This window comes from Manihot esculenta, chromosome 1 (assembly GCF_001659605.2).
Source record: "Manihot esculenta cultivar AM560-2 chromosome 1, M.esculenta_v8, whole genome shotgun sequence".
Taxonomy (NCBI): Eukaryota; Viridiplantae; Streptophyta; class Magnoliopsida; order Malpighiales; family Euphorbiaceae; genus Manihot; species Manihot esculenta.
Window position 1 is genome coordinate 4,898,167 of NC_035161.2, and position 25,112 is coordinate 4,923,278.

The 25,112-nt window shown below is 28.5% G+C and overlaps 5 protein-coding genes across 8 annotated transcripts; 2 read left to right on the forward strand and 3 right to left on the reverse strand.

Annotated features, from left to right (window-relative positions):
* Positions 1-4,676: 4,676 nt before the first annotated feature.
* LOC110626680 lies at positions 4,677-5,443 on the forward strand. The gene has a single exon (XM_021772726.2). It carries the CDS (start codon positions 4,725-4,727, stop codon positions 5,238-5,240), a length of 516 nt encoding a protein of 171 aa, XP_021628418.1. The 5' UTR covers positions 4,677-4,724; the 3' UTR covers positions 5,241-5,443.
* Positions 5,444-8,944: 3,501 nt separating this feature from the next.
* Positions 8,945-9,741, reverse strand: LOC110619309 (oleosin G). The gene has a single exon (XM_021762662.2). The coding sequence runs from the start codon at positions 9,739-9,741 to the stop codon at positions 9,139-9,141; it is 603 nt and encodes a 200-aa protein (XP_021618354.1). The 3' UTR covers positions 8,945-9,138.
* Positions 9,742-9,891: 150 nt separating this feature from the next.
* LOC110620076 (zinc finger SWIM domain-containing protein 8 homolog) lies at positions 9,892-14,375 on the forward strand. Of its 4 annotated transcripts, none has more exons than XM_021763763.2 (5): positions 9,892-10,077; positions 10,623-10,700; positions 12,170-12,381; positions 13,148-13,226; positions 14,010-14,375. In XM_021763763.2, the coding sequence occupies exons 2-5, from the start codon at positions 10,649-10,651 to the stop codon at positions 14,204-14,206; spliced, it is 540 nt and encodes a 179-aa protein (XP_021619455.1). In that variant the 5' UTR covers positions 9,892-10,077; positions 10,623-10,648; the 3' UTR covers positions 14,207-14,375. The 4 variants fall into 4 exon arrangements, with proteins under 4 accessions (XP_021619455.1, XP_021619381.1, XP_021619616.1 ...); XM_021763689.2 differs by having other exon boundaries at positions 9,916-10,077; positions 10,638-10,700; XM_021763924.2 differs by having other exon boundaries at positions 9,920-10,077; positions 12,179-12,381.
* A 928-nt stretch (positions 14,376-15,303) lies between these two features.
* LOC110622580 lies at positions 15,304-18,123 on the reverse strand. The gene is made up of 4 exons (XM_021767143.2): positions 17,746-18,123; positions 17,487-17,608; positions 15,955-16,116; positions 15,304-15,627 (listed from the first exon to the last, which is right to left on the reverse strand). Exons 1-4 carry the CDS (start codon positions 17,974-17,976, stop codon positions 15,525-15,527), a joined length of 618 nt encoding a protein of 205 aa, XP_021622835.1. The 5' UTR covers positions 17,977-18,123; the 3' UTR covers positions 15,304-15,524.
* Positions 18,124-20,424: 2,301 nt separating this feature from the next.
* Positions 20,425-24,278, reverse strand: LOC110622549 (single-stranded DNA-binding protein, mitochondrial). The gene is made up of 4 exons (XM_021767136.2): positions 23,879-24,278; positions 23,353-23,579; positions 21,782-21,882; positions 20,425-20,734 (listed from the first exon to the last, which is right to left on the reverse strand). Exons 1-4 carry the CDS (start codon positions 24,167-24,169, stop codon positions 20,652-20,654), a joined length of 702 nt encoding a protein of 233 aa, XP_021622828.1. The 5' UTR covers positions 24,170-24,278; the 3' UTR covers positions 20,425-20,651.
* Positions 24,279-25,112: the final 834 nt, after the last annotated feature.

Consider the following 25,112-nt stretch of genomic DNA (forward strand, 5'->3'; position numbering starts at 1 on the left):
TAAATAAATTGAACTGCGATTGGTCAATATTTAAAAAAAAAAAAGTGAGGTGAGTAACTCGCTAGAAAGATTGTATCTAATAGATTGCTTTAAACTAAGAATGAGTGTGTAAGAATACATAATTTAAACTCTATACATATTTGCTTTTATACGGTAAAAATATAAAGTTAGTTATCAAATTTTTTGAAAATCTAACTGATATCGACCGGTGAATAAGAGATCTCGCGATTATAAATATAATGAAAATCTGCTATACTATACTCGATCTGTTCGGAAAATGGTAAATTTTGGTGAAACACCAAACGTTAGTCATCTTTCACATGAATAAGATTTTATAATAATATTTTTACATATCTGAGATATATTAAAATTGTTATATATGTCTCTATTTTTAAATCTCAATAATTTAATTTTTATATTTTGATTATTCCAAACAGAAAATTCCTTTTATTTTTTAATTTAATAAAATTAAATTATAAAAATTAAATTATTTATTTTTGAGAAATTTATAGATATAAATATTAATTTTTTATGTAATACAATGATTAAATAATATTATATATTTACAAATTATTCATTTTAAAGATAACTAAAAAAAATAGACGGTAAAATTTTCAATTTAATAAAGTTAATATATATATATTAAATTATTAAATTTTCATATTCTTGTTTTGATATAATTCAAAAATATAAAAATAATATTATTCCAAACAGAAAATTCCTTTTATTTTTTAATTTAATAAAATTAAATTATAAAAATTAAATTATTTATTTTTGAGAAATTTATAGATATAAATATTAATTTTTTATGTAATACAATGATTAAATAATATTATATATTTACAAATTATTCATTTTAAAGATAACTAAAAAAATAGACGGTAAAATTTTCAATTTAATAAAGTTAATATATATATATTAAATTATTAAATTTTCATATTCTTGTTTTGATATAATTCAAAAATATAAAAATAATTAATTATTATTATTATTAGAATCGAATGATGGTATTAAGATGAGAATTAAAATTATAAAATATTAATTTTTTTTTAAATAAAAATCAATCTCTTAAATGTATTCAGATATATTTAGCATTCGAATCCTAAGGAAACGGGAAACGGGAAACGGGAAACGCAGAGTTTCAAAGTTACAGTTGAAGTCCACCATTTGAGGGGCCACGCTCAGTCTTCCACTAGCAGCCCACACTACTATTTATTTACTGAAAAATTACAACCAAATCATTGCATTTTTTAAAATTTATTAATTATTCTATTAAAGTATTATTATATTTTATTTTTATTTATTAATAAAAAATCATTTTAATTTAAAAATAAAATTTATTAATAAATTTATATATATAGAAGTTTTAATATGTAAAAAATTACAACAAAAAGCTCACATTCCAGCCCAAATATACCCAACTCAGATCACGATTGTTCTAGAACAATCCATCGCTTCGTCCTCCTACCGCAGCTTCCTGCACTCAGCCACCATGTACTCTGAGAACAAAAGGCAAGCCAATAAAGTAAAATGAAAATATAATCACAAAAGAAGAAAGCAAAGCAATCAAACAAAGATCCACCTAATTATGAACATGTTTGATAAAATTGTCGACTGAAAGAGAAAGATCAATGAAAATCACAAAAATTAAAACCCTAAACCATATATAAATCACAATAAATAAATCACTGTGCCATGGTCAAAATCAGAATTTCTCCACTGATGGTTAGAGAAATCCCAACCCTGAAATTCCTCAGATTCTTATTTTCGCTTTCGCTTTTTCTTGCTTTTGCTTTTTCTCGCTTTCGCTCTTCCAATAAGGTATTATTTTCAAATGAACAATAACATATGAGTGGGGTGGGACACTAAACCGCAAATGAAAGTCACAAGACTTGGCATTTGGAAAATCATCAAAAGCAAATCGTTGGAGCTGGAATTTGGATCAGTATTCACGATGGTCAAATTACGTAATTGCCACACCAGAGTGTTTGACACGTTCAAAATGTTGATTTTATTTTTTGGCGACAGAATTTTATTTTTTAATACTGATTTCCATCCTATCCTAATAGAATATATTCAAATTGATATAATAATTTGGGTGATTATTCGGTTAATTTAATTTAAAATTAAATTAAATTAAATAAATTAAAAATTAAAAATCAAATTGAATTGGATCGATTTAATTCGATTTGATCGGTTTTAATTTTTAATAAATTTTTATTTTTAAACTTTATTTTTATTTTTAATATTATAAAATTTAATTAAAATACTTTATTTTTTATATTATTAAAAATAATATATTATTAATATTAATCGGTTCGATTTTTTTAAATTTTTATTAAAATTCAACTAAATTAAAATAATTAAAATTTTTAAAATTAAAAATTAAATCAAATTGAAATGGATAAAAAATTAAATTAAACTTTCAAGTTAATTTAGTTGAATCGATTTTCACCCATGAATTTGAGTTAGATGTTATGAAGCAATATTTATTGCTAAATTTATTTATATAAATAAAAAATAAAATGCAATAATTTTTGGATAGTATTATTTGTAGATGTAGAATTTTATACGTAAATTAATATATAATTTATATATTTCATCAAAATATTAAAATTGTTAAGATATAAATTATTAATTAAAAATCAATTTATATACAAATAAATATATAAAATTAAATGACTTCGGATAACAATTGAATAATGATAATCACATTCACTATGAGTAAAAATAACTTAAAATGAATTTGAATTGAATTCGGAGCAAATTCATATATTAAAATTATTAATTATATATATATATATATATATATATATATATATATATATTTTACTCATTGATTTAGTTAACTCAGAATCATCACTATTTTTGTTTATAATTTTTTTTATAATATTACAATTAAAAAAATCATATTATAATCGATATTATATCATTTTAGAAGTTTGAATTGATAGGAAATATGTATATATACATATATATATATAAATATATAATTTAGCTATGTTCGGTGATTCGTATTCGTTTTAAATAAAAAAAATTAATTAAATTAAATTAATTTAAAATTTTAATTTAATTTTTTATTTATTTTAATTTAATTAAATTTTTAATTTTAAAAATTTAAATTATTTTAATTTTATTTAATTTTAATATAAAAATAATCGCAGTCATAATAGTTATTAGCTAATATAATAATAAATAACTCTTTAAATAATGATTAATCACGCGTTAAGAGTAGTTTTTTTATAAAATTACTCTTCTAGCCATTAAATAATAGTATTTTTATTTAAAAACTAATAATAATATTTTTGTCTGCATTAAAATACTAGCACCACTTTAAAAATGATTTTCTATCAAAACTTTAATTAATTTTATTTTAATTTTTATTATGATCCCATTGAGTAATCACTTTAAAATTAGTATTTAATATATTAATCTAATTGAAAATCTTAATATTTAACGGTTAAATGAACAAATTATAAAAAAAAATATATTCCATAATTTTAATTAATCACCATTTTCGTCAACTATTAAAATAATTAAATTATAACAATTAATAGCTATTAAAATAAATAATATTACTCAGTAAAATAATTAAATTATAATAATTAATAACTATTAAAATAAATAATATTACATAATAGAATTTATATATGTGATATAAGAAAATAATTACTTGACAATTAAAACATAATTACATAGGTAAAGGTATCGTCAGATGATATTCAGTCCATTAATAGAAAAGAAAATTTAGGCCGCTCCTCATTAGAATTCATTCTCTCAATTACGGAATAAAATTCTATAAAAATTTATAAGATAATGCAATCTAACAGATTTCTATTGTATTTATATTAGCATATCTCTTATCTATTAATCGGTGCTAATTGCATTTCTAAAAGGTTTGACAACTGATTTCACTATCTTACTGTATAAAAGTCAATAAACACATAAATTAATATACGTATATTTACATAATTATTATTAAATTTAAAATATTTTATTACACTTAATTTTTTTAATTTATTAATTTAAATATTAAAATAGCTGATATAAGCGAAAATTGCCTTTAACTATTGTTTAGATGGATAATTACGCGAAAAATAAAGATCTACTTCCACTAAAAGCTTAGTAGTGGTCATGGACACTAGGATAACTTTATATCTTTGTACTGCAATTTTAGTCACCATCGTTGGTAGTTGTCAACTTCCATTCTCATATTTGGGTTTTATGCATATTATTATTTATTTTTTACCATTAATTTTTTTAAATATTTTAAATTAATTTATAAATTTCATATTTTCGAGTAAAATTATAAATAGTTAATATCATAATTAAATTTATCATTAAATAAAGAAAAATCAAGATATTTATACAACACAAAAATTAAATTAACTATATAATTAACCAATAAATAAATAAAATAATATTCCAAAAGAGTGAACCAATTAAATACCATAATATTCCAAAAGAGTGAACCAATAAAGTCCCAATTTCCCACTTTGAAAATTAGGCAAAAACCCAAATATTTATTTTTTAAAAAAAAAATGAAAATTAGGCAAATTCCAATACAATACGGTAGAAAAAAGCAAGTCAACTGCCAAAACCAAATTCTATCCACCGGCTATTACCGGTCACCTTCCCCCTCACAAATCTCCTATATATATTTCACAAAACCTCTCTAGTCCCCGCCATTTCTCTACTGAAACAAAATCACAGAACCACCAAACATGGTATTAACGTCACACCATCGCCCCACCGGCTCCGACTCCGACTCCGACTCTGGCTCCGGCTCGCCTAAGCGGCTAACTGTGAGCTTTCTCGTGTCCATATCATCTTTCATGGCTCTTTGCTCCAAGCATGCAACCAGAGTCTCCACTCGGCTCAAGACCACGGCTATCAAGTCCAACCACCACCACCACCATGAAGGCGACAAAACTCCAAAACGACTGTCGTCGAAATCGCCGCTGGTCCGCCCTAAACAACTATTGACTCAAATTAGCAACAAGGCAATCTCGTTTATTCACGGCAAGAAAAGAGTCGACGAAGATGACGACGATGTTGGTGTGGGGCCGGAGGAGTTCGGAGACGGTGGAGTCTGGCAAAAGACGATCTTAATGGGGGATAAGTGTCAGCCGTTGGATTTCTCGGGTGTAATTTATTATGATAGTACTGGGAAGCAGCTTAACGAGATTCCTCTCCGATCTCCACGTGCCAGTCCTTTGCCTGGGTACTTGACGAAATAGTAAAAAGTTGATAAAATTCAAATTGTGATTTTCTTTTTCAAAATGTTTTTAACCGTGTACTGGTGTGGGCATAGTGAGTTTGGCTGTGTAAATTGATAAGTACAGTCTTTAAACGAATCCTGGAGGTGCATATATAATCACAACATCAAACTGTCTTTAGCAACTCTTGATGATTAATCAATAATATTATTCGATTTTATCAACGTGGAATTTGAAGCGAGAAATATATTATTAGATAAATATATTTTAATATTAATAAATTATAATATGATAATAATAAAATTTCTTCAAATATAAACATTTTTATATTTGATTAGTGGATAGGCCTCCAATGAATAAAAAAATAATTCATGGTTTGATTTCTCATAAAATGAATATTTATTCGATTCATTTTAAAATTAAATATTAAAAATTAAAATTTTAATATTTATAAAAATTAAATTAAATTAATTTTAATAAAAAATTACACTAAATCAAATTGATTTGATTCGATTTAATTTAATTCGATTTGATCAATTTTAATTTTTAATAAATTTTTTAATTTTTAAATTTTATTTTTAATATTTTAAAATTTAATTAAAATATTTTAATTTTTATGTAATTTAATATTTTTATATTGATGACCGCTGGATTTCTCCACCCCGGTTGGGGCCAGACCCATGATGACAACCCATTATTTGGAGGCCTTCAAGTCTCCTGCATGAATCAGGTCAAACCCGCTCAGCCTTAAGATCGGGCTCCACCTAGATTTCTCAATCAGGCCGACCCAACCTTTTCGGACCAATGATCAAATCTCCTCTGGGCTCAGCCTTAATCTCATCTTTCAGCCCAGCCCGGAATAAGGAAGGTGACCAGCCCATCCGTTTGGTGGGTCCATCCGCATGTGTGCCAGAGGAGAATTAAATGACCGTTACGCATGGAACAGAGACCTGATACTCTCATACGTCCGTATTAGTATGATAGAGATAGGTGGCCCAATGAAAGTAAGGCCATGACACGTCCCTCACAGATAAAGAAAAAAAATAAAATGAGAGAAACACTCTCCTCTCGGACTAAATTTTTCCAAACTTAAAAAACTCTTGTAAAACCCTATGTTTTGGATCTCAAATCATTATATATTATTAAAAATAATATATTATTATTTTATTAAATTTTTTTAATTTTTTCAATCAAAACTGAATCGAAATAAAAATTTAACTGAAATAAAATAAAAAAATTAAAATTTTAAATTAATTTAATTCTACCAATTTCTTTGATTTAAATGAAATTCTGATTATCCTAATTTCTAATTTCTGGTAAAAAAAAATCTCCAACCAGCCGCAACTACGGCCATTGCAAGCCCTTCTCAGCACCTCGCTTCATATTTTGAGCTTAATTCGATTGACTATAACTTTGAGAGGTCAAAATTAAGTTTTGAGCTTTTGGGGCGGAAATTTTCCAATTTATATGTGGTTTTATTGAATTGGTGTCAATTTTTAAATTTACTAAGCTAAAAAAAAATTATTTGTGAATTTTTTAAAGAAAAATATTTTATAAAAAAATTATTTTTTATTATTTGAATAGGTTGGTAAAAAATAAAAATGACTAATAAATCTCTATATATAAAAAAAAGTTTGATAATATTAATAAAATTCTCAGAATTTAACAAATAATTTACTCATTACAAATGAAAAAGTTATTTTCTTTAAAAATATTTATTAAAAATATTTTCTCCATTAAGTAACTTTATATCCCACCTTCTATATTAGCATTATTTTTTTAATCATGTTAGCTTTGATTTATTATTCGTGTTATTGAATTTGTACTTTTCTTGTTGCACCGTCACAACATAAACTAATTTCTCATTATTTTATATTTTCTTATATTTATGAGAAAAAAATTTAATTATTTTTTAATTATTTTTTAAAGTTATTTTTCATTGTTTAAGAATTTTTATGAAAAATTACACATAAATTTATTAATATATTTTATTTTTTGAATAAAATTAAAAATTAAAAAAATTATTTTATTATTCTCCTCATTTCATTATTTTTATTCTATTTATTTTTTTATTAAAAATAATAATTTATTTCATTAATTTTTCAATTATATTCATCATAAAAATATTATATATTATTAAATACTAATAAATATTTTAAATAATTTTTAAAATAAAATAAAATTAAATAGAATTATAATGGTTAATTTATATGCTATGACGTACCAAGTAGATAATAATTTTTTAATAATTAAAAAAATAAAATAAATTATAAGATGAACGTAGCCAACCAATTCAAAGTAAAACTCAACTTTGACCCTATAAGGACAGAAGAAGAAATTCAACAAAATATAAAATCAAAGCGTTTGAATTTGACTATCTTATTCCAAGTAAACTCCTACAACAATCCAAGTCAACCTACAACCTTAGTTTGGTTTACTTCCATTCCACACCTCACCTAACCTAGTTCAAGATCCACTAATGCTTTTTTTACTTTTCTTTTCTTTTTTTAAAAATGACAATAATAATTACAGCAATCCCTTTTATCCAGTTATTTTAAATTTTAAATTTAATTTCTTATTTACGTAAATTCGCACCAACAATCATGAAGCGAAAATGAGGAAAAACAAAAATCAGGCAGACAAAAAAAAGGTCAATTGAAATCGATTTGGACCCGATTTGGGCTCATACTGGATCAACAATTTATTGGAACGAATAGGCCTGGAACCATTTTGGGCTGCCACGAACCAGAATCAAGGGTTTCAAATAATTAATAAATTTAATTTTAGAATCATTCTTAGACTAAATTTTCTTTATTTCTTTGTAATTTGATATTCTCGTCTGTTTTTCTTTTTTATATCTAACTTCTTTCTTTTCCCTTTCCATGAAAGATGATCTGTATCAATTGATTATTGATGAAAAAAAATATATTGTTAATGATTTCGGTATAGTGAGAGTGTTTCTCACATACAATCCAATTAATTTTCAAAATATGTAGATCTCTTTTTCAGATTTATGACGGTAATCTTCAGATAGTTATTATATTGAAGGATTTGATTCTTAATTACAAGCTAAATATTTTATTTTTGATGGAAACAAAAACTCTTAATTTTCCTATGAAATTTTTTTATAATTTTTTATATTTTGATGGTTGTTTATCAGTTAATAGAAAAATATTGGAAGGAGGTTTTTCATTAATATGAAAGAGATATAAGTTTGTTTATGTGATTAATTTTTCTTTAAATTTTATTGATTCGATTGTTTCGGAAGATAATGTTGAATAAAGATTTACTAGTTATTATAATTTTCAAAATCGCAATGACGAAAAAAATTTTAAAATTTTATTTAAATTTTATTGATTCGATTGTTTCGGAAGGTAATGTTGAATAAAAATTTACTAGTTATTATAATTTACTAGTTATTATAATTTTTAAAATCGTAATTACGACGTAGATTTTAAAATCTTATTTAAATTTTATTTATCTCATAGAAATTCTTTTTCATAATTTTATTTATACTCGAGAAATAATGAAAAATATTTTTATAAAATTTAAATAAATATTTAAAAATTATTTTTATTAAATTATTTTATATAGAAATTTAATTTTAAATGATTATAAATTTTTTATTAAATTTTAAAATTAATATTTTTATTAAATAAATTGATAAAATTTTATTAATAATGAATAGTTTTGTAAAAAACAATCATCCTTGATACTAAGCTCTGTTCGGGTAAAATTAATCACATTCTCAAATCCAATAACGACGAAACGTCATCAAAGAATATCCATAAAGCATACATGATTATTTACAAATAAAAAACACAACAAATTTGATTAATTAATAAGCAAACGTCCAAACAACCCCATTTTTGAAGACACACACAAACCCACTATAGACCCGACCCGACCCGACCCATCATCATGCTCCTGGAGCCGCATCCTTCACCTTGCTCTGCAGGTATCCACCATACTCTCTAGCATAATCCTTCACATGGCTCGCCGTATCAAAGATCCGGCTTCGAGCATAATCGAACCGATCGGAACCGGGTGGATTCATCCCTCTATAATACCTATACAACCACGACAATCCACCCACAACCGCCACTCCGACCCCGCAAATCGACAAAAACCCAGCAACCGTAAGAAAGAGAACGATTCCGACGGGGAGCCAAATTGGGCTTGAAACGATAATCAAAGGAGTTAGAAAAATAAGACCAAGAACAGCAACTGTGACAGTGATACCTGAAAGGAGGAGAAGAATTGAGCCAGATATGAGGAGAGTCAAGAAACCAACGAGTTGGGATGAGTTGGGAGCATAAGCTTGGAGTTTACGTAGAAAGGCAGAGCCATCGATTGTAGCCAAGGATCTTGAAGGTCGCTGAGGAGTCGTAGGACGGTCAGCCATGATAGGAAGCTTCGGAAGAAAGCGAGAGAAATGAGAGAGCAAAGGGTTGAGAAGAAGATAGGATCGATGAAGAAAAGGGGTGGGGACAGATGTCAAAGAGAGTTGGGTTGAACTCATGCATCAGCACACACGTGTAGAGAGAGTGACTTTTTTTAGATTTCTTGTCCTGATTTATTTTTTCTAGATATTACTGAAAAAATAAATAAATTAATTTGATATTTTTTAGGTAAAATATATTAAATTTAATTTTAAATTATTTTTTTAATTAATATGTTTTTTAATTGGTTTTATAGCGGAGAACGCGTAACGCTCTAGACTCGACCCGAGCAATAAGGCGGCCATTGTTCAAAAAAAAAAAAAAAAAAAAAAAAGAGAAGCAATAAGGCGGCCGGAGCCCGAACCACCTTCCTCTACGAGTGAACATTTTTGCTATAAGATCTTCAGAACTATCAGGTACGTTCAGTTTGATATTTCTTGTTCTCGACGAATTTAGTTTTCGTTTTACAGGTTAGGGTTCTGAAAAGGAATTCAATCGGTGCAACTGGGTTTAATTTTGTGGATATTTTAGTTGGGGTAATTCGCGAATGTCTGTCTTGTTGGTTGATGTTTGTTTATTGTTATTTGTTAATTGATGGCTTATTTCTTATCATCCTAATAAGATATGTTTATGTTCTGGATTGCTCAGGGGATTTGTTTTGATTTTATTTTATTAAGGACACAACTGCTTAGGGGATTTGAGGGTGTTGTTTATCTCAAATATTAGTTTCCTATTATGTTGTTTGTAATCAGAAGATGATTGATAGAGAATTGGAAAAAAGAGAACAAGAATGGAAGCTATTTTTACATCTGACTACTAATATGGGTTTTCACTATGTTGGTATTTGCTTAGTGACTGTTTGGCATGACAGTTAATTTACATTTAAACTTATCTTAGTCTTTACTGTAAATAAAACATCTTTTACTGATACATTTATTTATTATATCATTCATAATGCTAGTTGCTAAACCTTCAGGTGCCTTTGAGATGTTGGCATTTACTTCAAGTTCTGTTGGAGCCTTACCTCTAGCAGCACCAGGTATGTTTCCTATAATTTAGCACACAGAAAATATAAAATTCATATGAGGTGACTTAAGATTTCCCTTAGAGGATACACTTATGAGCTGGTTTGATGCTAAAAAATTTGTTAGTAGCTTCACACTCATTTAGTGGATTTAAGTAGGTACCTGCATAGTTGTCAAATTTAGATTCGAATCGAGAATCAAGAATTGAATCAAATCATAAGACTTGCTAAAAAATTCAAAATCAATTAAAAATAATAAATATTCTAAAAATAAATGAAAAATGTATCATAATAACATTTTGATAAATATAGAATTATCATTTATCTAATTAGAAATATTATTCATAATAGAATAATATATTATGTTATGTAGCTTTATGTTACAAATTATGAATTTTAGAATTGTAGGCAATTGTTATCATTATACATATATTGAAACTCTCAATTAAATTTGACCAAATAATCAAATAGTAAAAAAAGATGGTAGATTATAATATTATTAATAATTTAATATAAATTGTCATAAAAATTGATTAAAAGTAAAAAAGAAAATGAAAGAAGAGAGAGGGGGAAAAGAATGGTTGGTTGAAGAAAAATAGCCAAGGAAGGGTTTTATATACACTTTTTTATAGAAAAAATGAATAAGATCTTAAATTTTAAAAATATTAGATCTAACAAACTCTATAAATAATTAATTGAATTAGGTGAAAATTCAGTTGGTTCATATTATTCACCTGATTCAGATTGGGTCATAATTCATGTACCTTATGGATTTGAATCGCTAGGAAGTAGAATCGAATTGAGAATCATAATATTCATGTACATTTAGATTCATCCCATAGATTCGAATCAATTTGTTGGAACTATTCGAACAACAATGCGTACTTGGTTGTTATTGTGTTGGACGAGCATTATAAGCTACAAATGTTTGTGCTGGTTAGTACTAGTTGTGGAACAATAAAGCTTGATTGTAGAGCATATATATGTGTGTGTGTGTTCGTATGTATGTATGTATATGTGTGTGTATTTATATAGTTATATTTTCTTCTAGATAATGAATGTAGGAACTGGAGATTCGAGATGGCTAGTTGGTCACAGTTTTCATCTCTTGGTTGCTTGTGTATTATTTTATGTGAAGTTTTTATCAGACAAACCTGAGAGGACTATATATTTTCAAAACTGTAACTGCCTGGAATCTGAATACTGGATATTCTTTCTGTTTGAATGGCTTATAGAGTCTTTATCTTCCTCGGAATGTTCCACCCACAAATATTTTGATATGTGTGATAATTAAGTTTTTGGTTGAGTGAGGCTTATGATGTTACTTTGTATTATAGTTGTCATGGGTGAAGTCCCACCCAATCAACATGTATGGTGCTTATCTGCAACATGTTTATCATGGGGATGGAAAACCACTTCTGGATTCACTGCGTACAGACATTAGATTCACAGATTAATTTCTGTTTGTTGATTTTAAATGTTAGTTTGTGCAGTTAAAACTAGAAGCGGATGCAAGGGTCAAAAGGAAATAAGTCCTGTCAGTGTTTCCACTCAGCTTCGACCTTATGATCCTCGAAGTGGGTTAAACAAGCTTGTGATAAGTCCAGTAGGACTTGGGAAGCAGTTACGTCCTATTTATGGAACAAAACATTGTAATAGAAAGCAATCTGCTTCTATTATATGTGCTGCTGCTATGGTAATATTATTTATTTATGCTGCTTTACCCCTTTTTTTAGGGTCCAATTGAGGTAGTTTTATTTCTCTGTGTGTGTGTGTTATACTTTGAGCATATGTAGTTTTCATTCATTAACTTTGAAAATAATTGACATTTTGGCATGTAAAATAGTGTTTAAGAATGTTAGATATGCAGCCAGTAATAGATGTGACATTTTATGTAAAGTGTTTTGCTGTCTTAAGAAAGAATGATGTCACGAAACCCTGCTTTGAGATCTTCCTAAAGCAAGAAGCTTTTATATTTGTATTGCATTTTCTCTGTATTTTGCTCTGGCTTTCTTTTCTTTCTTTCAACTCTTTTTCCCTCCCTTTTCTATATCGTTGATCTGTTATGTTGGGATGTGTAAGTTTGAACGACCGTTGAAGGATTTTACGATTTCCACCATATTGAAGAGTTGGCCTGGAGTTCAGCCCATTGGATATTTGATTTCTGAAGTATTTTGGCCAATCATGCATGTATTTCTCGTATGTTATTAGTTTGGAAAAGAAGCGTGCTAATGCCATGGTACTGTAAATAATAATGATAATAATAATAAATGGAAAAAACCTGCTTATTTTGGAAAAGCCATGAGTAGGCAAGCAAAATATATATGTATGAATAGTGAATACATATGTAAAGCAATATGCATATTTAGGAATAATCCATTTAACTGACCTAAAGATCTTTGGATCTCAATGTGTTGGTAAACATTGGTTCTAATGTTTGAACTCTTGTCCGTCTTATGCAGAGTGCAAGATGCTCTGCTTCAGGGCAAACTCAAACCATAACTCGTGAGGCACCAACAATCACCAAGGCTCCTGTACGAGGTAATTTGCATGTATATATAGTTTAATTGACAAATTGTGTTGTGTAGCATGGTAGCCTTTGCATAATAACCAACTGGTGTGGCATTACCAAATTTACCCCTTCTGGAGTTCCTGCATTGGCTGTCTTGTGGTTAAGCCAACTTTAGGAAAGGTTCCTGGATGATATAATAGCCCTATGTATAATTAAGCTGACGAGTTGCATGTAGCATGGACAACTCGACGCTAACTATAGCTTTTTGGTTCCAACCATCTGGGACTGGAATTAAGTCATAGCAATTAGCTAAGCATACAAATTTTCTGGATCTGTTTAAGGCACTGCAGCAAACATGCATAAGTTTCTATTTTTCAATTTGAACATGTGTGCTATATGCTATGGGCACTTTCTGTGGTTGAATTGTGCATAGATGTGCTTAAGGGTCAATATCCATTAAAAAGCTATCTATCCTCCATTTTTTTCTAATTTCTCTTTTCCATGATAAATTTAATGGTATCAAGTTCTAAACCAAATCCTCAAAAGAAGCCACTCTCTTTTGGACAAGTAGTGTACTTAAACCTTTAATGAGTTGGGATTAGGTTGGAAGATGACTTCTTTCTATTATATTAGTGCAAGTTTGGTGGACCTCTCAATTTAGAATTCCATTTTGAGTTGTAAATATACAATACAATCGCTCCTCTTTCCGGTTGTAAGTTTAATATGATTGTTGAATAGTCATGTTATATAAGCCAATTCTAATGTAAATATATGTCTGTTCGATATGGCTAACAATAATTGGTTGCATTCAGAACCTACCAAGACGCCACAACTTGATGATGGTGGACCTGGACTGCCACCTGGTGATGATGGCGGCGGCGGAGGTGGGGGTGGTGGGGGAGGAAACTGGTCAGGCGGATTCTTCCTTTTTGGTTTTCTTGCATTTCTAGGCTTTTTAAAAGATAAAGAGACTGATGATGGCGGCTACCAGGATAGCAGGAGAAGATAGAAAAACCACATGTGATTCTGACATTCTACTGTATTCTTTTTGATTGGATTCATAGTAGACTTGAATGAGATAAGGAGATAATTGTCTGTCATCTTCGCTAATTATAAAGTATGGTAGACGTTGCAATCTCACTCTTGGCAATATAAAGCTGCTTGAAACTTCAGGACCATTATTCATCCGTCATTGTTAAACATGAGATCATTGTTACCTTTTACATCTCTGTCCACTTAAGGCTTTTTCTCCATGATTTAACAAATCTCTTTAATTCTGTTATTGTTTATTTTAATTAATTATTCAATATCAAGGGGTTGAAAAGAGAGGAAAGGAAATGAGGGTTTAATTTTTAATAATTATAAAAATAGTTATTATCCTTAAAATTGAAAAAAAGAGAATTACTGTGAAGTTATTAAATTTTTTAAAAAAAATATTAATTTATTTTTATTTTAAAATTATTCAATTAAAATGTTTTTTTTTTTAATTTTGTAAATTAAATTTCTTAATTTTATAAAGTATTAATTGATTAATGATTAAATAATATTAATATTTAAATTAAATAATATATATAATTAAAATTATAAGAATTAAATAATATTAATACATACAGTTGATGATTAGGAACATGATTTTAAAATAGTGATAAATTAATTATTTTTATATTATAAAAATTTAAAAATTTAATAGTAATTTATTTATAAAAAAATAATATTTTTTTAATTTTATCAAAAAATAAATATAGACTATTAAGTAAAAAAACAAATAATTTATATTTATATTTATATTTAATATTTTAATTTTTGAATAATAAATCAAAACTTCAATTAATTATATCTAAAACAATTAAATTAAATTTATATATTTTAATAATAAATTATAATATAATTTTTAAAGTTTCATTTTAAATAATAAAATAATTCTTAAATATAAATTTTTAAGAATTATGGAAAATAATTATGGAAAATAATTCTTAAATATAAATTTTTTTCTTTACAAATAATCTCAATAAATAATTATGGAAAATAATCTTTTAAAAAGTGAGACAAAAGTGGACAAGCGGAGTAGGTCATGCAAATATTGCTTTAAATTGATAATTTAAAAAAAAAAAAAATCATTCAAAACTTACAAATTTGTAAGCAGAAAACTATTTGGTGTAAAAATTCAACTAATGTGTATATTGAGGTGTGTTGAATGAGACAAGTCTAAAGAGCCAGAGACCACAGCTCAACCATGAAATATCCAATAATTGTTGAAGGGAAGGGTCTAAAGCTATGATTAACCTGAAACTGTGCATTTGAGATTGTTATTAAACCAGGGCACCCTTTCAGGAGCCACTCTTCCTCCTTGACTTCCTCCATCTCCAAATTACTGCATATGGGTCTGGACAGATTTTGTATGCAACTTTTGGAGCAGGAATATCAGGAACTCTGCAAAAACAATCTCAACTTTGATGTTTTGGCTGCTATGCTGATTTTGATTGAATATTACAAGATTGATACTACAGCTTCTAAAAGGAAAACAATTAGCCTAAAACAAAGACAATTTATGTAGACTGTCTGAATGGCTTCTATCTTTGTCATCCATTGTTGGAAAAAAGAAAGAAGAAAGACAATTTTTTCATTAAGACAACCCAAACATGAATGCACACGGGTCAGTGATAGAGGACTGGAATATAAGTTGGACAACTTTTAACGAATAGAAAGCAGGTACATAATGAATTGAAAAAAACATAGAGAAAATGATGAAATTCTTACTCTAAACTAGCAATCTCGATGAGTGAAAAGTCCATGTTGGTTGAACTGCCTACTACTACTGGCGTTGCCCTTGTCCTTATTTCTTGTATTGCACCTGGTTGTTTGATGGCTACCACTTTGCAATTTAAAATGTTTCCAACATTGTTGTGGGCCATTGCCAACCTACACAATAAGAGGAAAAAACACTGCTTTGAGTTCTTTCCTTAGCCTATTTTATAATAAAACACAGACCAATTTACAAGAAAGCACTGTTCCTAGGATGTGCAATAATGTCAGCTTATCTTCGTGAACAGAGAGATTCTTACTCCTCAGCCTTTGCAGACTTGTGGGATTCTTGAGTTCAAGGTTTATGATCTGATAATCATGAAATTAAACATTATATGAGGAGATTGAAGACCTGGGTAGTTTTCCTTTCGAAAAATTACTATGTAGTCCTTATAGTATAGAAAAACTCATTATACAGTCTTTTCGTTTTGAAAAATATATTAAAATATTTATAAAAGTTTTAAAAAGAATACTGATTAATAGACTCCATTAAAAGTATAAAATATTGTATAAAGACTAAGAAAGTAGATATTTTTATAAAACTAAGAGATCAACCAATGAGTTTTCTCCTACCACATAGACTAAATACTAAAACAATTAATGGCTAAAACTAACGGAAAGATTAACGAGTAAATTTTTCAAAATCAAAGAATCAATTAATGAATTTCTTCATAGTACAGGGACTAAATAGTAAATTTTCATTATGAAATTAACCATTAAATGAAGAGTTTGACCTTATTAGTTTTCCTTTTGTGTTGTTTCAATCATCAGCACTTGAAAAATTATTATTTAGCCCAAAGGGGAAGAATCAAACGCTGGAAAAATTAAGCCATGTTTGGATGAAGACAAGGGGGAACCTTCTTTCTTGAGTAAAAAGAATCAGAGGATCAGTCACTGTTCACTAATCAAACTGACAACTTCTAGCATTTCCTATGTGGATCCCAAAAGCTTTTTGGCTCTTTTGCTGCAATGGACATGGGCACATGCTGCTGCTATGGTGCTTTATGGCTAATGTTTCACTCTCACAGGTCAGTGCTCTGCCTTAACCCACACTGGCCCTCACTCTCACAGCTGATTCCAGGATAAGAGGTTCAAATAATAGTTCTTCAATGCACTTCAAGTTTTGGACTATGGCAACCAGAACAAGAACAAGAACAAGGCCTGTTCCTATTGCAGTTGGTTGTGAAATTACCCAAACACCCTTGGCTTGTTGACCAACTTCTTAACCACATGTATTGGAAATTATTCATCATTACTTGTTTGTTTATGAGCATTACAACTTTTTCACATCAATAGATTCCTTCTTTAAGTTGGAATCTCTCTATTACTTACTGAAATGAGAGATGGGTTAATGTGTGACTACTAATTAAGCCCTTCTAAGAGGGTGAGGGTGAAAATTTTGGGATTTTCAGAAATGCATAGAATTAATTGACATGGGAAATTTAAAAAAAAAAAGTAATAAGAAAAAGGAAAACAAGAAAACTTACTTGTAAAGAAAGCTCTGATCATGGAGTCCAACAACAAGAGCAAAAGCACCCATCTCTCTCACCAAAGCTGCAATTGTCCCTCCTTCTTGATCTCCTTCTCTTACAATAATCTCAATATTTGTCTGCACAGAAAGAGAGGAAGACTTGTGTAACCAAGCAAAATCATCAAAAACTGCAAATCCCTTCTCTCTCGCTCTCGCTCTCGCTCTCGCTCTCTTACAGAGAATAGAATAGAGAATTAACGTAATAACAAGATTACATTAAAGAAGCTGTTGTTACATAAATCTTTGAAAGAGAGAGCCAATTGGAAGCCTTTGAGACGAAGAAGCCTGGTCTTCTTCTTCCTGGTTTTCGAATTAGAAGGAGAAGAAAACACATGAAGAAGAGTAATCAAATCCCCAAATCGAAGGAGATTATGAAGAGCCCATTGAAGAGCTGTTCTTGCAATCTCTAAATCTTCCACTACAACAACTATTTTCCTCACATCCATTCCTTTTTCACCTTTGATCTCTCTCTCTCTCTCTCTCTCTCTCTCTCTCTCTCTAGGGATTCATATTGCCTCTGTGTCTCTGTCTCTGTCTCTGTCTCTCTATGCGTGAGAGCTTTTTTATTGGGTTGGTTTTTGTCAAGTCATGCAAATGTTAATTACTCGGCATATGAGTTGTCTCTCTTTCTTTATACCTTGACTTGCATGGAAAATTTCTTAATGGTAAATTATTAATAAGTCCCTATATTTTCATAAAATTAACTCCTTCGTTCCTATTCTAAAATCACTTCACTAAAATGTTTCTTTATTTTTAAAAATAAAAATTACTAATTAATTCTTATATAGTAATTAAATATTTTATTATTTAATCTCTATAAATTTAATTATATATATTATTTAATTTATATAATTTTAAATATTTATACTATTTAATTTTAAAATTAAATTATTAACAGTTGTTTTTATTGAAGAATTAAAGAATTTAATTTCATAAAATATATAAATATTTAAATTAAATTAAATGATTATGAAATAAGAATGAGTTTATAATTTTTTTAAAAAAAATTAAGGGTTTAATAGTAATTATTCCCTATCTTAAATACACACGTGTGCTCAGCCAGTAAGATCTCTCTGCATGTAAAAATTTCTTACAAGGTTTTAGATAGAAATAAATTGAAATTGAAATTTAAAATTCATTTGAAATTAGCAGATAAAGTCTAATCATAACTGCATTTACTAAATTTGGAAAAACTTATTCCAAATTAGAATTAATTAATCTGATTTTACTGAAATGGATTAGATTTTCTTTATCAATTTAACTTACTTTCAGGTTAAAATCAGATTTTTCTTTACAATTTAAGATTTTTTTTCTCTAATTAACTTATATGGTCAAGAAGTAAAATAAACAACATATAATTTTATAATATAAGAATCTGAATTGTGAAAATACAAAAGAAAAAAAATTAATTTTTGAAAATGACAGCACCAGGACAAAGGTCTTTTTCAATAAAACTTTGTAAAAGATCACCATTTATTTTTGAAAAATAATTTATATTTAAAAAATATTTTATAGAAAATATATTTTAAAATAATAATTTATTGTTTATTATTTAATTTTAATTTTTTAAAAAAATATTATCATATTTATATATAAAGATATTAATAAAATTATTGAATAAAATCATAATTTTTTTCAGAAATATTTTTTTTATTTATTAAATTTTATAAGTATTTTAAAAATTATGAAAATGTGAAAAATATTTTCTGAAAAATATTTTCTGAAAAATATTTTTTATGAAATAAATGGAATAAAAATTCCTTTAGGGAAGTAAAGAACAACCCATGCACTTTGTCCACTCGTGGCTTTTTTTTTTTATTATTTTTTTTCCAAATTACAATCAAGTCCCTATATTTTAGAATAATGTCACTTTATAAAATTGAACATTTTGGTCTTTTTGTTAGAAAAGTGTTAATCTTATTTGAATTTTAGTTAAAAAAAATAAATATAAATATTAAAATTATAATTAAAATTAAAATTATTAAAAATAAATAATATAAATATATAAAATGATTAATATTTTTTTAATAAAATAACTAACAATTAGATTTTATAAAGTATATAACTGTTTTAATTGAGTAATTATTTAATAAAAAAAATTAATAAATTTTCTTAAAATTCAGGGATAGGACGGTAATTTATCTTTCTTTTCAAAGAAAGTCCAACTAAAATTCAAAGGATCTATAACGTTGGTCAATTGCAGAAAAAACCAAATGCATGAGGAGTGCCAAGTGTCAAATTCTCAGCTCGATAATTATAAAATTAACCGCTGGACGTGACGCGCGTCATCAGCTGACAAAGCAAAAAAGCCACGTGTACTCTCCTAATAATTTGATAAATAAAATTAACATAATGCTATTATTTTACTTTCTCTAACGACGACACTTGATATTTTCTGTCGTCACTTCTGATTTTTCTGCTGTTTCCATCTGTTGCTTGTCGTTTCTACCTTTTTTCAGCTAAATTATTTTGCAAAACTTTATTATTTATTCCTAAAATTTTATAAATAACAATAATTCTTGTATCATCAAAATTAAACTACTTGGTCTCTTATCTTTACGTCCGTCACAAAGCTCTTTAAATTAAAATTTTATCAAATTGGAGATCTCTGATTCCAAAAGAAAGGACTCATATCATCCAGTTTACCTCTGGGAAGCAGAATTGTAGTTTTAGTTAGCTTGACTTTCACCACTTGCCGTACATGCTTAATCGGCTATACGAGACTTGATCAGCGAGGCTCTCTGACCCTCATCTAATAATGGAGTTTCAGTTCAGAAAAAGGCCAATGCAAATTATTGTTTAAATTGACATATCAAACTCCTGTATCTTGTCCAAAACAGCTCCCAGACCATTTGTACTTCCCCCATCAAGCTCACAAGTCACAGACAGGCAAATAGCAAATCAAAGTTAATTTTCCATCCATAAACAAATAACGTTGAATGACAAAGACAATGCTAAAACTAGACATATAAAAGACTCGGCCAAGTTTTTCACAAGCAGCAAGACCTGCCTCTTTTGTTACTGCTAGCTTGAAGCAGAATCAATACATAATTACAAATGCGAAAATTGCTCCATAATTAGAGATTCAATACATATACCCGAATCGTTTCGAGTTATTCTCCTAGTAATAGCCAACACTTCTCAATTCATTTGCACTTGCTGCTTGCTGGTCATCACCACCTTTTCCCAAAAACACAAGCCGACCTGGAAAGTCCACATAACAAAGTTAATTCAGTAGCTTATGCTGTAGTAGTAACTAAAAATTGATTCCTCTCTCTGTAGAAGAGGAAAATTTTGCAATTTTGGACTAGCTATGATGGAGGACATCTTGGTCAAGAAACTAGCAAAGCAGAACTTGATTTGATCTATACAGAATTTGAAAATCCCGTTAAGTGACAAATGACAAGCAAACTTATGCAGTTGGTTGCTTCTCACACCAACTTTGTCAAACAACAAATCCATAACTTCTAATTTCATTTCCTCTGCTTTTATCTACAATATGTTTCAACAAGCATTTATCACAAAGTAAGAATGTATTATGCATGACTCCATGTAAATACGTCTACGAAGTGTTCCCAACATGCCTTCAATGAGCATTTTATCACTTTGACTTGAAATCAAGCTCACTGTCATGCACACACCAGCGCAAACAGAGCTAAAGCTATTTATATGCAAGAATCATGTAACGAAGGCTGAGATCAACTGGTTCCTAATAATGTTTGATTCCAAAATTAATGATTTCAAAATTCCATACACAAAAACAACAGGCTACAAGGTCACCAGACAGCCAAAATACACAGTTCATTGCCAAATTGTCTTGAAGTCATAAAAATGAAAAGCATGTCAAAAGAAGATTTGAAAGAGCCAGGTAATGTTCTCAAGAGCAAGAAAATATAGAGCATTACTTCAAAAATTTAGGAGTATAATACAATTTGAGGTGAATCAATGAATTTGTCATCCATCTACGAAATTAATGCAGGTATTAAGAAGAATAGAAGGATAGAGGCCCATAGCCTAAAAGCAGCATCCATCAAAACTTTAGGTTTTTGCTATCTTTTACAATATTACATATAAAGAATTGATTTTAGAGATGCTAATGCATAGAAAATTTATTACATGCATATAAAAGAAAGTGGCACGCCCATCATAATGCAAAGATGTCTGCATTTTCCAAACATCAATCCATCACTTAAGTTCCATTCCTCAAGGTAACATTGGTATAGAAAAAAAATATAGAAGTAATGAGTATACCATCTCGACGAATGGCAACCTCTCTTATGCGCCGAACAAGACCGGTTATTGGATCAGTGAAAACTTTGGTCTCCAGATTCCCCTCCAGATAAATAATTGAACTACAAGCAGAAAGTTAAAATATTGCCACCGAAATCAGGATTCGCATATTATTTACAGAAGTTAACAATGGCAAAAGGTTGAGAAAATGTGATAATCATTAGTGAAAGAACATCATTTCCCACTAACAACAAGAATTAAGTAAAATGTGGTATAAAGAATAAAAGGCTAGAATTCATGTTAGGAATAAAATAATTTTCAGAAGCAAACAAGGTAACAAATAAAAGAGAATAACACTTTATGAAAAAAAGTTTTACGTGAATGAAAAAATTTCCCATGTTTAAAAAGAGTTGTTTCCCATAAATGGTCTAAAACAGACCTGCCTATCTCAGTAACCCCACCCCGCCACCCAACCGATAAAAAAAAAAGCACTCTACATAAACCATTAAGAGGTACACATTATAATAAAAACTTGAACAAAAGCTAACATGCTTCCTGGAGAGATTTGTCTTATGTTGGCTAAAGATTACCTAAAACTCCATTCATCCTACTTGCATTATTTTAATATTGGGAAAGCTCTTCAAGTGATAGAATTCAATTCTTGAGTCAAAATTATCATTTTGCATTAAACAGAAATTTGTCCATCATTTAAAAAAAAATAAGAAAGAAAGGAAAAAATCTGTATAACTCTGTCGCATCTCAAATTCATTCCATTTACCCAATTATTACAACACTGATATCATTCAATTCACTTTTATCATTTTAAACATTATCTGAACATGTGAATTCCACCACAAAATTAATTGAACTTAATTCTTTCACATGATTGAATTCAAAGTGTGAAATTTAGATATTTTAGCTGTATACTTAGATTCCTTTACATCAATCCAAACATCCTATTAGCATTGCAGTGTTGCACCCAAAAGCAATATGATTGCACCACATAGCATAATCTGAAGGGGGCAAAATGCCAGGAGATCTGTGAAGTGGTTCTCTAATTGACTCCATAAATAAAGCCTTATAAGCAAATATTTGTGGACTCACATTTTAGTCCTAAATCTTTAAAGACTTGGACGCGTAATTTTTCTCATAATCCTAAATTTAAGGACTTCTATAATATTACCAATCGAAATCTATGCCGAGCACAGAATTACAAAGAGCTCAAAATCATTATACAAGTCCACGTATGAAAAACCTAAACCTGGATGATAGACTCAGAACTAAATCACCACGCTACGAAGTCCACCATTATTCACCATGGATGATCAAGATAAGCAGGTGTACTGGTGGAATGAAAACTCCAATTTGAACCATAAGAATGGTTCTATTAGTAAACAATATAAGCATAATAATATGTTTCAAGCTACAACTTTAACTTATATGCATGATATGTATCAGAAGATACAACGTCTATGGAAATTCCTAATAATTCAAATGATTCTGTCATTACAGAATATGTAACTCAGCAATCCTCTAACAGAGAATGGAAATGTTAAGCATCTAAAACAGAATTCTACTAAAAGGAAACTTACCCCGGTCCAACATTCTTCATGACTAGACTCCCCAATCTTTCTGGGTAAACCGAAATCCGATGCCACTGAACATTACACCGATTTGCATACTCCTTTGGCTCCTCATTCTGTAATGGCCTCCTATTATTGCGAATCCCACCTGTCCCCAGCGAGAACATTGTCACAATCCTCCCACTTCTCAACTTCTTCTGCAATGGAGTCTGCCCCACCTGCCCCACCAATATTGCCTAGAAACATGCACAAAATCCACCAATCAAAACCCTAAAAGCAGCAAGGATTAATCGTAGCACATCTGAGCCCCTGAAAAATCGTGACAATCACATACTCAAATTACACAAGCGGAATAAGTTACTACATCAAAAACTTCATAGATCCAGAGATCAATTACCCCCCCCCCCACCGAAAAAAAAAGAAAACAACCCCGAATAATAATAGTAATAATGAAACAAAAAAAGCCAAATAAGAACTATGAGAAACAAAGATCTTCAGTTTTCGTTTTTAGCATTGGGAGGGATTGTAGAAGCACCCTGTAAATCCCCAAATCGAGGCCATTCTCTAGAGGCCGTTGATAGATCATTCGCTCATCAGTCGACCCGGGGGAAGCAGCTGCTAAGGTTGATGAGGAGGATAATGATGATTGTGAGATGGAACTCGGCACGGAATCAGTATCCGAGTTGTGATCGGAGTCTTCCAAGGCGGAGTCGTCTCGAGAGGAGAGGTTATCGGTGCAAAAGAGCATGGAAATCTGAGAGAATTTGGGGTTAGTGATAAGGGAACGAGAGAGCCTTCGCGAGAGAGTAGCAATTGAATTAGCCATTTCTTTCCAAAAAGAAAGTCAGAGGTTCTGCGTTTTAGGCCTTAAACCTTAAACCCTACAGAGATTGAGAAACCATAAACCCAAAACCCTAGCGACCTCATCACACCATGAGAATAAAATTTATTGGTTAGTTTCTTATTTTTTAAATATATATTAAAATTTGCCTAATTTTTATATGGAGAATATTTTAAATTTTAATTTATTTTTAATTTTTTCACTTAATATTTTAAATCATAAATTATATTTCTTAAAGAAATCTGATCGGATTAGAATAATAATATTATATATTTCAATAAAATTAACAAAATTAGAATCTCTTGTCTAATTTTTCGTTGATAAGTTTCAGTTAGCTATGCCTAAAAAGTCTTTTTTTATTATGAAAAGCCTCCTCCTCCTTTTTTTCATCTGTTAGTTCCTCGTCTCAATGGGCTTTCTGCCTAATAAAAATTAACAAAAAAAATTAATTTTTAAATTCTAATCTAAAAAAAAAATTTCAAATCAAGATGAATATAGAGATTATAGTACTTTTTAAATGTGAGTAAATTTTTTTAAAAAAAAATCTAGCCCTTTACAAGTATAGTGCTAAATAAAATAAAAAAAAATCTACAATATGTACTTTACATTATGATTCTTAAAATTTAATAAAATTTACAATTTAATCATGCTTTTTAAATAATAAATAATTTTATTTTTAAATTTTATTTTATTAATAAAATATTTATTTTCTTAATTGTTACTGTTATCCATAAAAGATAAGTAAATTCTGAACCCTTTCATTATATATCAATATATTTTATAAATGTTTTATATTAAATATTTTTTATTATATAAACTTTTAAATTTTTAAATCTTAAATTCTTTAATTTTTAATTTATATTAAGATATTTATAACAATTTTTTATTAAATATTTTTTTCATAATATCACTTCAATTCTTAATTTTT